At 34.8% G+C, this 12,960-nt stretch overlaps 1 protein-coding gene across 10 annotated transcripts in view; it reads right to left on the bottom strand.

The window, feature by feature from the left end:
- LCOR (ligand dependent nuclear receptor corepressor) overlaps positions 1-12,960 on the bottom strand; it is a 147,246-nt gene that overhangs the window by 17,254 nt on the left and 117,032 nt on the right. The window contains exons 8-9 of one of the 10 annotated variants that reach the window (XM_063101811.1): positions 10,215-11,219; positions 7,445-7,750 (exon numbers count right to left, since the gene is read on the bottom strand). The exons of 8 other annotated variants lie outside the window; for them this stretch is intronic. In XM_063101811.1, coding sequence (XP_062957881.1) covers positions 10,250-11,219 — 970 coding nt within the window. In that variant the 3' untranslated portion in view covers positions 7,445-7,750; positions 10,215-10,249. Of the gene's footprint in view, positions 1-7,444; positions 11,220-12,960 lie in introns of those variants that run through there. One more of the 10 variants, XM_063101810.1, reaches the window with a different exon arrangement.

Here is a 12,960-nt window from a genome sequence, read left to right as displayed (position 1 = left end):
CCCCCTGAATTAATTTCAAAATATCAGCAGAATCAGAGAAGAAAATTCTGGTTTATGGGGCGGCCCGTGGCTCACTCGGGAGAGTGTGGTGCTGATAACACCAAGGCCCCGGGTTCGGATCCCATATACAGATGGCCGGTTCGCTCACTGGCTGAGCGTGGTGCTGACAACACCAAGTCAAGGGTTAAGATCCCCTTACCCGTCATCTTTAAAAAAAAAAAAAAAAAAAAAGAAAATTCTGGTTTAAAAGACACTTTCTTTAAATAGGGTCATAACAACTGAAGAGCTAAATATCAACTAGAAGATAGAATCACTAAAATAAACAAATCCATTCATTACATGCTAGGCTATAATCATACTACAATGATCTGGCCACCAGTTTAGAATATATAAGGGCAAGAAATGACAAAAAATAAGTAGTTATAGCTTTGACATTTACAAAGAAATAATAATTAGATTTCCAAAAAAAAATATTCTATAAACATGTGGCACAACAAAAGGGAAAAAATTAAGCCAATGAACAGCCTGTAGTACCCCCCAAAATTTCTATTTTATAAATATCAGATCAAAAGACAGAAACAGATAGGGCCAGCCCATGGCTCACTCGGGAGAGTGTGGTGCTGATAACACCAAGGCCATGGGTTTGGATCCCATATAGGGATGGCCGGTTAGCTCACTTGGGTGAGTGTGGTGCTGACAACACCAAGTCAAGGGTTAAGATCCCCTTACCGGTCATCTTTTTTAAAAAAAACAAACAAAAAACCCAGCTAAATAGCCAGTTTGAGACAAAAACTATTGACTAAGATAAGCTAGACCAACTATCAACAATAGCATCATCTTTGAATATAAAATACCATTAGAAATAATCAGAAATCACTTCAACTTGCCTATGTGTAATTACATCAATGAGCTTGAAAAAGTAGCTTTGTGAAATATTTTGCTTATATTTCTAATCTTTATGCAGTATAATTCTCAGCTCTTCTCCTAACTTTACAAGAATCTCTGTATAATAAATACAAAAAGCTTCTTTACACATCTAGTTTCTACAAACCACAATATAAATGTTGAGCAACATATAGTCTGTTCTTTATTTGTTCTAGGAAAAGGTATTATCAGTATCCTCCCAAACATCAGAACTACTATAATAACCTTAACTGACTGACAATGTTGCTTTTGTACTTATGCCTCAAGAAAAGAGCAAACAAAAATTAGTAAATCATTTATTCTTTTCTGGTAAGCAATCTCAGCACAAAGTTTTACTCTAAAAAAATTATGAAAATTAAAGTCCAGCCAGAAGAAGGTATTATGAAAATATCAACATATCTTGTTTAGCTGAAAAGATTTTTCCCCTTAAAAAGGGGGAAACCTTTGAGGAAGTATGGAAGGATATTTTAAAGCAAATAATAAAATGAAGAAAACTGAGGTAGTTCAGGGGGAATATCAAATTAGTAAAGATACTTAATCACAAGGCAGTATTGCACCTGAGTACTGAAGCACAATTTTGTAGCAGCAACTTCTAGTTACCTAAGAGAATTCCTTCTGGAAAGAATTTATCATAAAAAATTACCAACTCTGATTACATACGCATTTACAGTACTCTTCTAACTCTTAGCCCTTTTGTGAATTTTTAAAAGAGCATTAAAAATGTAGGAAGCAGAAAGCAAACTTTTAAAACAGTTTTTCACAACAAAATTTATTAGAAGAATAGTGGTTTTGAAAAGTCTAGCATCCAGTGAGAACTACCATACACAACATTACAGCTGGGAATGTTTCTCCAAAATGTCATGGTCAAATAATACAATGGAACCATTAAATTTTACACATGCACGAAAGAACTAGCGCTTCTGACATACAATGCAAAAATAAAAAGGGGGGGGCCACATGGATTAAAATTTTAAGTACTCATCACATACATTAAGACACAGCTTATTTTAGTCCAGTCAAAAATCAGAACTGCATTAAAAAATTTAATGTAGTGCAATCAAACCAAAAAACTTAATTTGTGATCATAAGTGCTCTACTACATAAACATTGATCATAGCAAGGAACAAAAAATTCAAATCACACAGTACAAAAAAAATCTGTAAATAAATATAAACTACAGTACAAGAGAAATATTAAATTATACAATTCCGTCAAACTGTAAACAGTATATTGAAATGAGGTCCATAAGAGTAAAGGGGGTTCCTGTTTTGTTGCATGACACTTGAACTTCTAGAAATCTGAAAGATGCCATTTTCCATATCTTCAAAGGCAATGGATTTTATATATGGAGAGAATTTCTTTTAGATGTAAGATATCAAATATTAAAGCAGAGGAATAATCTGTTTTGTTGACCACAGATAGTACTGCAGAAAACAAAAAGATTTTAAGAGACAAGCCTTAACATTAAAGATGCAAAGGACTAAAACACTAGAATTAGAACTTTACATCAGAAACTTGTCACTGAGGACTTCAAGGCTACAAAATACACCAAAAAAATTGTCTGCTATATACAGACCTAGACCTCTGCTAATTTTTTGACATTTTACATACTCATGTTACAATACCAACTTTGGCAGAATCACTACTGATAAACTCAAAGCACTCCTGGCCCAATGGTTCCATCACAGTGGCCAGTGCACAGAATTCTCTAAAGACATTGCATAAACTAGAATGTAGAGGTCAGACACCCAAGGACCAGTGCTTGAATTTAGTAGTAGTTATGGTGAAGAAGCAAGAGCCACATCAAGGAGGAACTGCATCTGTAACAGTTTACAGAAGCAGTTAGGAATGTCTACTGTTTTGTGCTGGCGATTAGTGGCATTTAAAAATATATAGTTTAAAGTTTGTGTGTGTGTGTGTGTGTGTGTGGGTGTGTGTGTGTGGGTGTGTGTGTATGGTGTGGTGTGTGTGCTGGCTATACATTTATGCACGTTAAAAAAAATACACTGTTAACAGGAACCCCCATATTATCTGCTCAGTAGTAATAACTGAATATATAGAATGCCACTATAAGAGTGTGAGGCACCGTGTGCTGGAGAGTTATATGCAGCTTTAAAATCTGTTTGGCTGAGTTATACCTGGATACCTGAACTGAGTTTTTAAGTTGACATTCATCAAAGATGTGCTACCAGCACGTTGAAATAAAAGCAAAACAGAAAAATACAAGTCACTGTTAGGTTTAAGAATAGCATCAAAGTACCTGAATTGAGTGAGAAGAGTGTGTAAACTGTCCCTGAGGGTTTTTAAACAGTGTGTACAAGTTGAATTCTAAGAACATTAGTTTTACTTAACAGTATGGACTGGTAAAATACCAATGTCTGACAGTTTAAAGTGGAGGTTATAAACAATTATATGCAAACACTCCAAATGTATAGTTTATACATCTTTTTCAAAGCAGCAATAAGCTGCTGTAAAGTATACATCCCATCAGAACAAGCAACATGTGGGAGTCAGATAAAGGTTTCTTAGTCTGGTTTTCTGACAGCAAAGCATCTCAATATCCAATGACTATATCTTTCCTAGATCAGAATGTAACTAATTTCGACTAGCAATATAGGATTAGACTTTTAATCAAACACTTTGCTATTACATACTAAAATTCCTTAAACTTACTAATGCTGGTAATACTAACCTAGTTAATTATCCCCCCTCATTTTAGAAATATACCCTTCCACAACTTAAAAACATTAAGATCCATTTTCAGTCCTCTGATGTAAAAAGCATGTCAGTGAATCAATATTAAAAATTTACATAGTAAAAAGGCTTGAATTTCAGCCAAAGATTCTAAATACTGCTCATTCCCTGAAGACTTAAAGGGGGAGAGAATCCCTACCCACTTTCCTAGTGATTTACTTTTCTGAAATGGTCTGACAAAATTTTTCATTTTGGGGGAGTTTCCCCCTCACCTTCTTTCGAATTCTAAATTCTTAAGCCTGAATGCTTAATGAAATGGGGAACATGAGGCAATCACTTGGAATTACTAGAAAGGTACAAAACGTTTTTTTTTTTTTTTTAAATAAGAATTATTTATATAAATGTGATCTGACCCCATATTACGCAGTATGTTTTATATTTTTTAAATAATCATCCTAAAACTTACAGTACCTAAGACTCCAAAGATAAATTAAGACTTTAGCGTTGTAACAGAAAAAGTGCTGAATTATCCCTTTTCTAGTACTTTAAAAACATTTTGGACAAGTGCTTTTCCAGTGACAGCGAAGTTTACGATATACCCTTCCACCAAGCTGGGGAAAAAAGTCCACCTGGATAAAAGAAAAGACTTTTAGGAGTGTAGCACCGGGTATTTACCAGATAACAGGAGTTGTTTCACTCAGTCTGAGGGGGTAAAAATATTCTAGATTGAAATTCTATTTGGCTATTGACTGCTAAAAATCCCTGCTCTACTGTGTTAGTGTCCTGTGTCCAACTACCCCAGCCCCCCACCCCAAATCCCCTTACACACTATCCACTGAGAATCTAATCTCTAAAGAGATTATTTTAAAATTTATGTTTTCAGGACATACCTGAGAAAGGGTGCAATTATGCAGAACAAGGAACCCAAGACTGCACTAATACTGGTTATAGGTTCATAAATTCTTTCCCAAGACAAATCTAAAAAGTTTAAGAGGTATGGAACTTCAAATATGTCTTACTGCTTTAGGTTTTTTTGGTATGTGTGTAGGGTCATTTCCAGTGTTGAAAAGATCATCTTGAGACTGTTCAATGACAGTTCAAGATGGGGTAAAGAGTTCATTTCCACATTCAAACAATAAAGATTAAATATTATGATTATAATATTTGCTACATCCAATAAATTTATGATTAACTAAAAGTGCTTGCTTTTCAGCTTTTTATTGATACAGCTCTAAATGAACTGGAAACCTGAAAATTACCCCCTAAATAGTTGTAGAATTAACTCATGTTTTATTGTCTGTCAAACTGACGTTAATTAGCCTTGATTCTCATTTTCAAACAATCTAAAAGATTTTTCTTTCAAATGAAGATGGCCCAACTTTACCACATTATTTATCCCATGACTCATTTTTAGTATTACAGGGCAGAATCTTTAGCCTTTTCCAAAGTCTTCATACTTTCCCATCCTACTTCCCTTCCCCCTCCCCCAATCTCCTTCATAACACTTAGGGCACACAGTTACAGTGTTATGCTACAGGGCTAATGTCTGCTTCTTTAAAGGTAACTGTGAGATTATTTGGGAATAAAAGAGGATATGAAGAGTTTCCTCTACTTTCCCTTCAGTCACCGTGTTCACAAATCCTATTCAAGTCTCAAGGACAGAATTAATCCAAAATATACTAAGAAGAAAGAGTCTACAGGCCTGTATTCCTTGTACCACAACTATACTTTTTTCCTTTTCAGTAGATTTTGAAAGCTACAAGATTTTAAAAAATCCCTATACAGTTAAACAGTCTTCTAAATGAACCGTTAGGCTAAAGCCACCAAGTTTTTAATAATACTGGCCTGACCACAGTATTACTGAAGACCTAATTCTAATGGAAAGGTAACAAGAAAAACAACTTTTGATATCTTCATGAAGGCCAAAATTTAACCTATGACTTCTAATAGTTCCTATAAAACAATAAGTGGAGCAATTTGATCTATTGCCATATTCTACCACCAAAGACAGCAACCTGAATATACAGAAAAGAGTGGTTCATATGAAAACAACCTCTGGCATTTAAAGAAAGAATTATAAAAGCAAAAATATGTGATTTTAAAATGAAATCTACAAGGAAAAATCTACAAGCTGTTAAAGAAAATGACACTGACCTGTCACATACCCGCTGTAACTCCTCAAAATAATTTCAGGTTCTGACACTGAACTGACTCATTTTTATAAAAATATCTAAATGAATCCAAGCTTCACCATTAGGGGGTCAATGAAATGTAAGAGAATCACAAAGGCTTAAAAACAGGCCTGGCACCGTGTGCTTACTTGGGGTAGGGGAGAACACATAGCTCATCAGCAGCTCAAAGGTTGCTATGTACTGCCTAATGTTAGAAGGTAGTTATGATATGGGCCTTAACAGGTAGTCATTTTTAGTCTAATTTAGAGTTCTCTCCAGAAAATTGGGAACTAAACTTTTCCTTGTGCCTTTTACTGTTCTACTATCTGATCCCGTACAGCTCATATTATAGCTAAGGTAAAATGTTGGGGAACAGAAATGCCAATTGGTTGAGGTAACGGTTTGTATAAGATAACCAGAGTTCTAAAAGCACTTCAATATTGTAAAGTAAAAGTGTACCAAATAAAGCTAATACACACTTCACACTTGTTGAGCTTGCTCACCAGAACTGAACAGTAATTAACTTCACATAAAGACCCCTATTATGACACAAAGCCTTACTCATATTCATGATCTGCTGCAGCAAAGGTTTATCAAGCAACATCTAAACTTCCAAATAACAACAAACTTAATATTAAAAAGTATTATACACAAATATAAATTATTTTCCTGAAAGAGAGACCTTGTCCTTCATGGTATTTGGGGAACAGAAAAAAGTGTATAGCTCATCACGAACATAATTCAGAGTCACTTGTAAGCCTACTGAACGAAGTAACATACTACATTACTGTCAAGTTTGATGACTATACTGTCTCAGAAATGAGAAAGCTATAATGATAAAAAATACCAACTAGATACCCCCTTCCACAGAATTAGTGTTTTTGATTTTACAGTGCCATAGCTTATCTACTCTATAATATCCATGTTCTCTCACTTAGAATGCAAGAATTCCAATACATTATCTCCTATCATTAGTTCGAATAACATTATATAATTTGATTAACGTTATTATCTGTCTACTGTAAAATATGAGGAGAAAAGGCTTTTGTGACAAGATAGTTGTGAACTATACTTTCCCACACTATAAAAATGGCCAACTGTTGTTTGGGCCATGCAAAACTCTGATTAGCAGAAATTAAGCATGCGGATAGACCCATCTCTATTACACCGTTATAAGGACATCCCCAAACTAGAATATCTACACTGAAAGTGCCAATACAGAATAGTGACAAATCAAGAGAGAAATAGAACATTAAGGGATCACTGTGGCACCAAGACCGACAGCCAGCCATGTGATGAGCCACCTCCAAGAAATACATGGTATAATGGAAGTCTGAACACAAAATTTAACATTAAAAGTGCACCTGAATATTACAAACTAACTTTACAAACCCTACAATAAGGTAAAATATATATCTTTTGAAATATTCAGCAGCTTTTTGTTTTTTTTTTTAAGATTTTTTTTTGAGAGGCTCATGAAATTTAAAAGGGACCACTATCTAATTTCAACCATGCTTCACAAAACAATAATGGCTATTTTATATTGCAGTTACCAATGTAATGCAATTAGTGCTTTAAAATAATCTACACTCAAAAAAAAAAAAAAAAAGAGACAAAGAGAAAGAGACCTTTGGAGGAAATATGCTTATTCAAAAGCTTCTTGAAAAAGAAAATTTACCTGAATATCAAGTCATGACTGATCTCAAGTGTAATGTTTAAAAGCTTCACAGACATGAATATTACAATCTTCAGGTCTCAGGACTTTTAATCTGAGAAAGTTTAGAGTTTGGTTTGTTTTTTTAAATTCACTTTCTAACCAAAACGAATAATAAAATTACTCAAATTTTCACTATTTACAACTCTCAGCCTACAATCTGAAATGACACAATACAAATTCTCTTATTTAAACTGCAGCATTAAAGGGTAGGCACACCATTCTTCTGCTGCTCGATTGTCATCCACTGAAACACACATAGAAAATATTTATGTTAGTAAAATGATCACTCCATGTACACTACAATGACAAAATTTACATAACTCAACTCATACATCACTTGACTACCACATAGGATTAAACCTCTCTGAACAGTAAAACTCTATAAAATTGAACTTTTTAGGGCCAGATTTTTAAATGGGCCTTTAATGATGTCTTTCTGAGAGGGGATAAAAATAAGCACAAATTAATTTCTCAAAGGACCTTTTTGCAGCAATTTTGGGCTACTGAACACCCCAAACATCATGCAAAAGGGTACCATGGCTGCAATTAATTATGTGCTGACAAATTCTTTACTGTGGAACAAAGGAGGTTTCTTTCATAAGCTTAGCCCTTTGCTTTCAGCAAACTTTCTACAACTTCCTTCAACTGCAGATGAAAACCATAGAGTTCAAATATATTTTTATTGCAACTTCCAGCTAGGTGAGAAATATTGCAGTCATATACCGCTACTGAACCCAAACTGCTTTATCTGTTGAGAAGACCAGAAAGCTGAGAGGAAACAGGTTCAGTCATTCACTGATTAAACTGCCACTCAAAATAACCAAACCAAAAGAGGAACTCACACCCAGGCTCTGTCAAGATTAAGCAATGCCATGTATTTTAATAACAGCAATGGTGTGCCTAACCTTTGAACACATAGGTTGCTGAGGGAAACTATCCTTAACCTACTTTAATGAACTGCTCCAACGTTTCCAGGCAAGAATTTATGCCTTGGGAATATGCGGACCTACTTCTCCTCAAACTGTTAGTATCCACCTGTAATCACAACCTCAATCTAACCAACACTCCAAGTTTGATTTTATTTTATACAAAATTTCCAATGGTTTTTGTTTATTTTTGGTTAAGCATTTAGAAGGGCCTGACTACCTTTTTCAGCAGATTAGAATATAGGATATATGTGGTGTTGATTTTTGTTTTGCACATTTAGTAATTTTAATTTGGTCACAGTACAAAATTAAATTCCATGGGCTCTACTTATTCTTGCAAAAACTGCAAAAATAAACTTCCCAAACTTAATACAGTAATTTTAAAAGCCCATCTCAAAAAAAGCTTAAATGTTCTTAAAGGAGTGCGATCTGCAAGGTCCTGAACTGTGTGCTAAACAACCATGAAAATCAGCTAAATATCAAAAAAAGTTAAGGAGATATTATGTAGGATGCCCCCCCAAAAAAAAAAAATTTCAAATCAACCAAATTAAATAAAAACTAAAATACCAATCTCTCCCACTCTTGTACTAGTATTTATATTAGTTAAAAAAGAAATTCCAATGAGCTTGACTCCTGATTGAATTATTGTTAGAAACGATACGCAACCTAAATAACATTAGGTTACCTTGGGGTTGTTTTTTCTCTCATCACAAATATGGATTCTTTATTAATGCAGATATTGGGCAGACTACTGAGGCTGTAAAATGTAAGTACCACGTTTGCAATATCATAACTTAACATCGCTTTCCCTATTTCTTGCATCCCCAATAAACAGATCTTGTATATCTTAAACTAGTAGCTGCAACGATATTCAATCATTAGTTAGCAAATGATCAATTCTGTAAAAGGACTGAAGAATACAAAGAAACTTAGTTTGCTAAAATGAGGCATCCTCCATTGTTTTACGTAATGTACCCTGACTGCTCCTGAGTAAGAACGGAGCTTGTCCTCCATGAGATAAGGCTATATCCTCACTTGTTCGTGAGACCAAAATCTACCCTTAGAAAATCCCAAATGAAATTACAGCAAAGGTAGTGTTCAAAGAAATTAATTGAAGCATTTCTGAAGGTAGTGTGTGCACATTTTTCACCTCCTTCCCCTCTGGGTGAGCACTAAATAGACTTCTAATTTGTTAAGTAAATTTAATAGTGAGAAGAAAATTACAAAATGTAATTATAAGTGACCCAAATAATTATTTATCATTGAATAACCAAATTTCTCAAATGCAAAGGTTCATTGCTCTTCTTAGTTTTTTCTTTAGTTTAATCCCTCAATTAGTTGACTTACAGGAAAAAAATTTGAATAATTTTATAAGATAGCTTTCCAATTTGCAATGATAAAGCTCCCAGTATGACAGAGGTGGTTTCTAAAAGGGGGCTTTTTTCCTCCTCTTTTTTTTTTTTTTTTAAAGTAAAGGCAAAAATAACTTAAGAAAAAGACAGAAAAAAAGAAAAGCATGCAGGCTCTACAGGCAAGGAGTCCACTTCCATGTATCTGTTCTCTGTGAGGTAACTCAATTCTCTTTTGTAGAGAAACATGCAAAAGGCCAAACAATATTTCGAGCCATACTGCACATGGAAATTTAAAAATACGCAACATTCAGAATGCACCTTTCACCTCTGTACACACAAGTCAGTGCAAAATCTGCAAAGAAACAAGTGTTACAGTAAATGAAGTTAGGTGCAAGCAATGATAGTTGAACAAAGATGCAGTAGTGCTCACCCAGTTTGTACAGTAATTGGCACTCTACAGTATTCCTACTCATTTTTTGATTCATTTGCACTTTGTGCTGCCTCTCCCTGGGGATCTAATTCAATCTTTACAGAAACATCTGGCCCCTCCGACCTCATTAATTTCATCTTTTTCTTTGGAGGGTTTTTCAAAGTGCCCAGCCTCTCTTTTACTTTGTACTCCAGTGTACTGTGGGGAATCCCATAAATACTCTGAGCTTTGGAAACACTCATTTTTCCACTCATAACCACTGAGATTGCTTCCTCCAGTATCTCACTGTTGTACTGTCTGTAACGCCCTCTTTTCTTCCGAGGCTGCTTGGAGCCAGGGTCTCCTTCTTGATCCGATGTGGGATATGGCTGTCCAGAGGTAGACTGCTCAGCATCTGAGCCCCAAGAATCGGGTCCAGCATCTAACATGCTTTTTCTATTTTGTTTTGGAAGAATAGCCCTTAATTTTTTACTAAGCGCGCTCTCCGTTTGTGAACCCATTACCAAAGAGCTATAGCTGTACTGATCACCAGTGCGAGATTCCCAAGAAAGATCCATTCCTCGAACTTGTGGTATCTTTAAATCTACAGGAGATGAATGGCTCACATCCTTTTTTCCATCTTGTTTTGCTTGAAGTGCCATTTTTGGAAAGGCAGAGTTTTCTGCAAGAAAAGGAAGGTCACTGATGTTGCTGAGTGCACCATTTCCCCTGAACTTCATACGACTGAGGTTGAACTCATAATGTGGTTTTGCCCAAGAGGCTTCCCTGGATAATATTAAGTGTTGTCCATGATTCTGTAATCCAGATGGCCCAAGGCTGGCAGCTGTGGACAATTGGTTTCTGCTCAGTAGTTCTTCGCTAATCTGCAGGGATCGAGCCAGTGGAACTCTGAGTGATGTGGAGTGTCCAAAACCTTCCCTGGTTCCATCCTGTAAGCTTCTTGGAGGTACCCCATCACTACTCCGAAGTCCGTCTGGGCGGTACTGGCTGGGTCTCCCAGGTCGCCTAATTGGATGGAAGGAAACTGATGTGAGCAGGACTTGCACAGGTAGGGAGGGATAGGTGAGGGGACCACTCCTTTATTAGAAGGCCTTGCTTGGGTAACATCACTTTGTGTTATTTATTTATTTTTCTCTAAAATTAAAAAAAAAAAATGATCTCAGCAGTTAGTTTTAAAACTGTTCACAAAAAAGAAAAAGGAAAAAGGAAAAAAAAAAACCAAAAAAACAAAAAAACCCAGGAGCTTTTTGGGCAAAGAAAAATTAAACCTGTTGGCTGGTCTCTGGTTGGGTTCACAAATTTTCGGAGAAAAAGTTTCGCGCAACCTCTGAAAATAGCACCTTAATTATTAATTACAAAGTAATCATCAGTCTCCATAGATCTACACAGAATTGTGTTACCAATGTGACGTTACCACTAAACAAGTACAGTAATAAAAGAGTAAGCCAAATTATTTGTTTTAATGCAATGCATTCAATGTTCATGACATCTAAGCTATAAAACTGAAAGCATTTACATTGGTGAAACCTATAAATAATGACTCTTTTATCCCACAAACAAGTTGATGTTCATCATCAAAAACCAAATAATCCCAAATAGCATTTCTTATTTTGCTTGGGGAAAAAAAAAATATATATATATATTTTTAAAAATATATTTAAAAATATATTTTAAAAAATATTATTTAAAAAAAAAATATATATATATATTTTTTTATATACCAGCTCAATGGGGAACACCAAAACCAAACCAACCAAAACACCCACTGCATTATAACTTACCACACTTCTCCATTTTAAAACATAACTAGTTGCAGATACACAAATATTATGATTCTCCATTTGAAATAATCCAAGCTTAAAAGAAATTACCCTTTATTTTCCCCAAAACTTTGTTCCTTAAGTTTTAATCAAGTAATTATTGTCAGAAGTATATTCTTTTGGTTTTAAAAACAAAAAAACAAAAAAACCTTATCTTCCTGAAATACCAAACATCTATTTTGATATTTCAAGTGAATAGCTTTCAAATAATGTTTAAAAAGTCAACTACTTACACAAAGTTAATTCATAAAGTTTTGATTTTTCACAACAGAGAAGCATTATCAATATTAAGACTTGGAACCAGCAAAGTATGCCCAAGGGAAATGATTATATTAACTAGGCACAAAAGTGGAACTCTGCAGAAATAATGATAAACCAGCTTATGTTCTCTAAAACTCTACAGGGACTGCTGTCATCAGTAAGTAACACAGTAAGTATCATACTCAATAGTCAACTAAGATGGGCAGTACTGCTGGTACATTTGTCTCCGTAACACAAAACCGAGAAGAACACACTTTCCATTCATAGGGATAAACGGCAACTTCAACCATATAATAGAAGGACCTGGTATAGCCAAGTTTAAGGTGAAACTTGAGCAAGAGATTCATTTATGCAAACTGTACTTGGCTTCTCCTACACATATCCTTAATTACACAACTCAAGTGGTTTCTATATATAAATGGAACCGGATGATTTGGGACCATGCTGATTTATGTCTAGTACAAATCATAGTGAAAAGAAGGATGTAAGAAAAAAAGATTAACTATGCAAAATGGATTAAATTAGTGGTTATTTTTAGAATGAATAAAGGAAAGAAAAAGGAAAATGATGAGACCATTTGGTGTCTACTTGTTCCTTTAATATCTGAATACCTTACCCATGTTGATATTCTAAAAGGTTAAATAAGTCTAAATATTAACTAATTT

Source organism: Cynocephalus volans, chromosome 7, assembly GCF_027409185.1.
Source record: "Cynocephalus volans isolate mCynVol1 chromosome 7, mCynVol1.pri, whole genome shotgun sequence".
NCBI lineage: Eukaryota > Metazoa > Chordata > Mammalia > Dermoptera > Cynocephalidae > Cynocephalus > Cynocephalus volans.
This window is presented reverse-complemented; position numbering and strand designations above follow the sequence as displayed.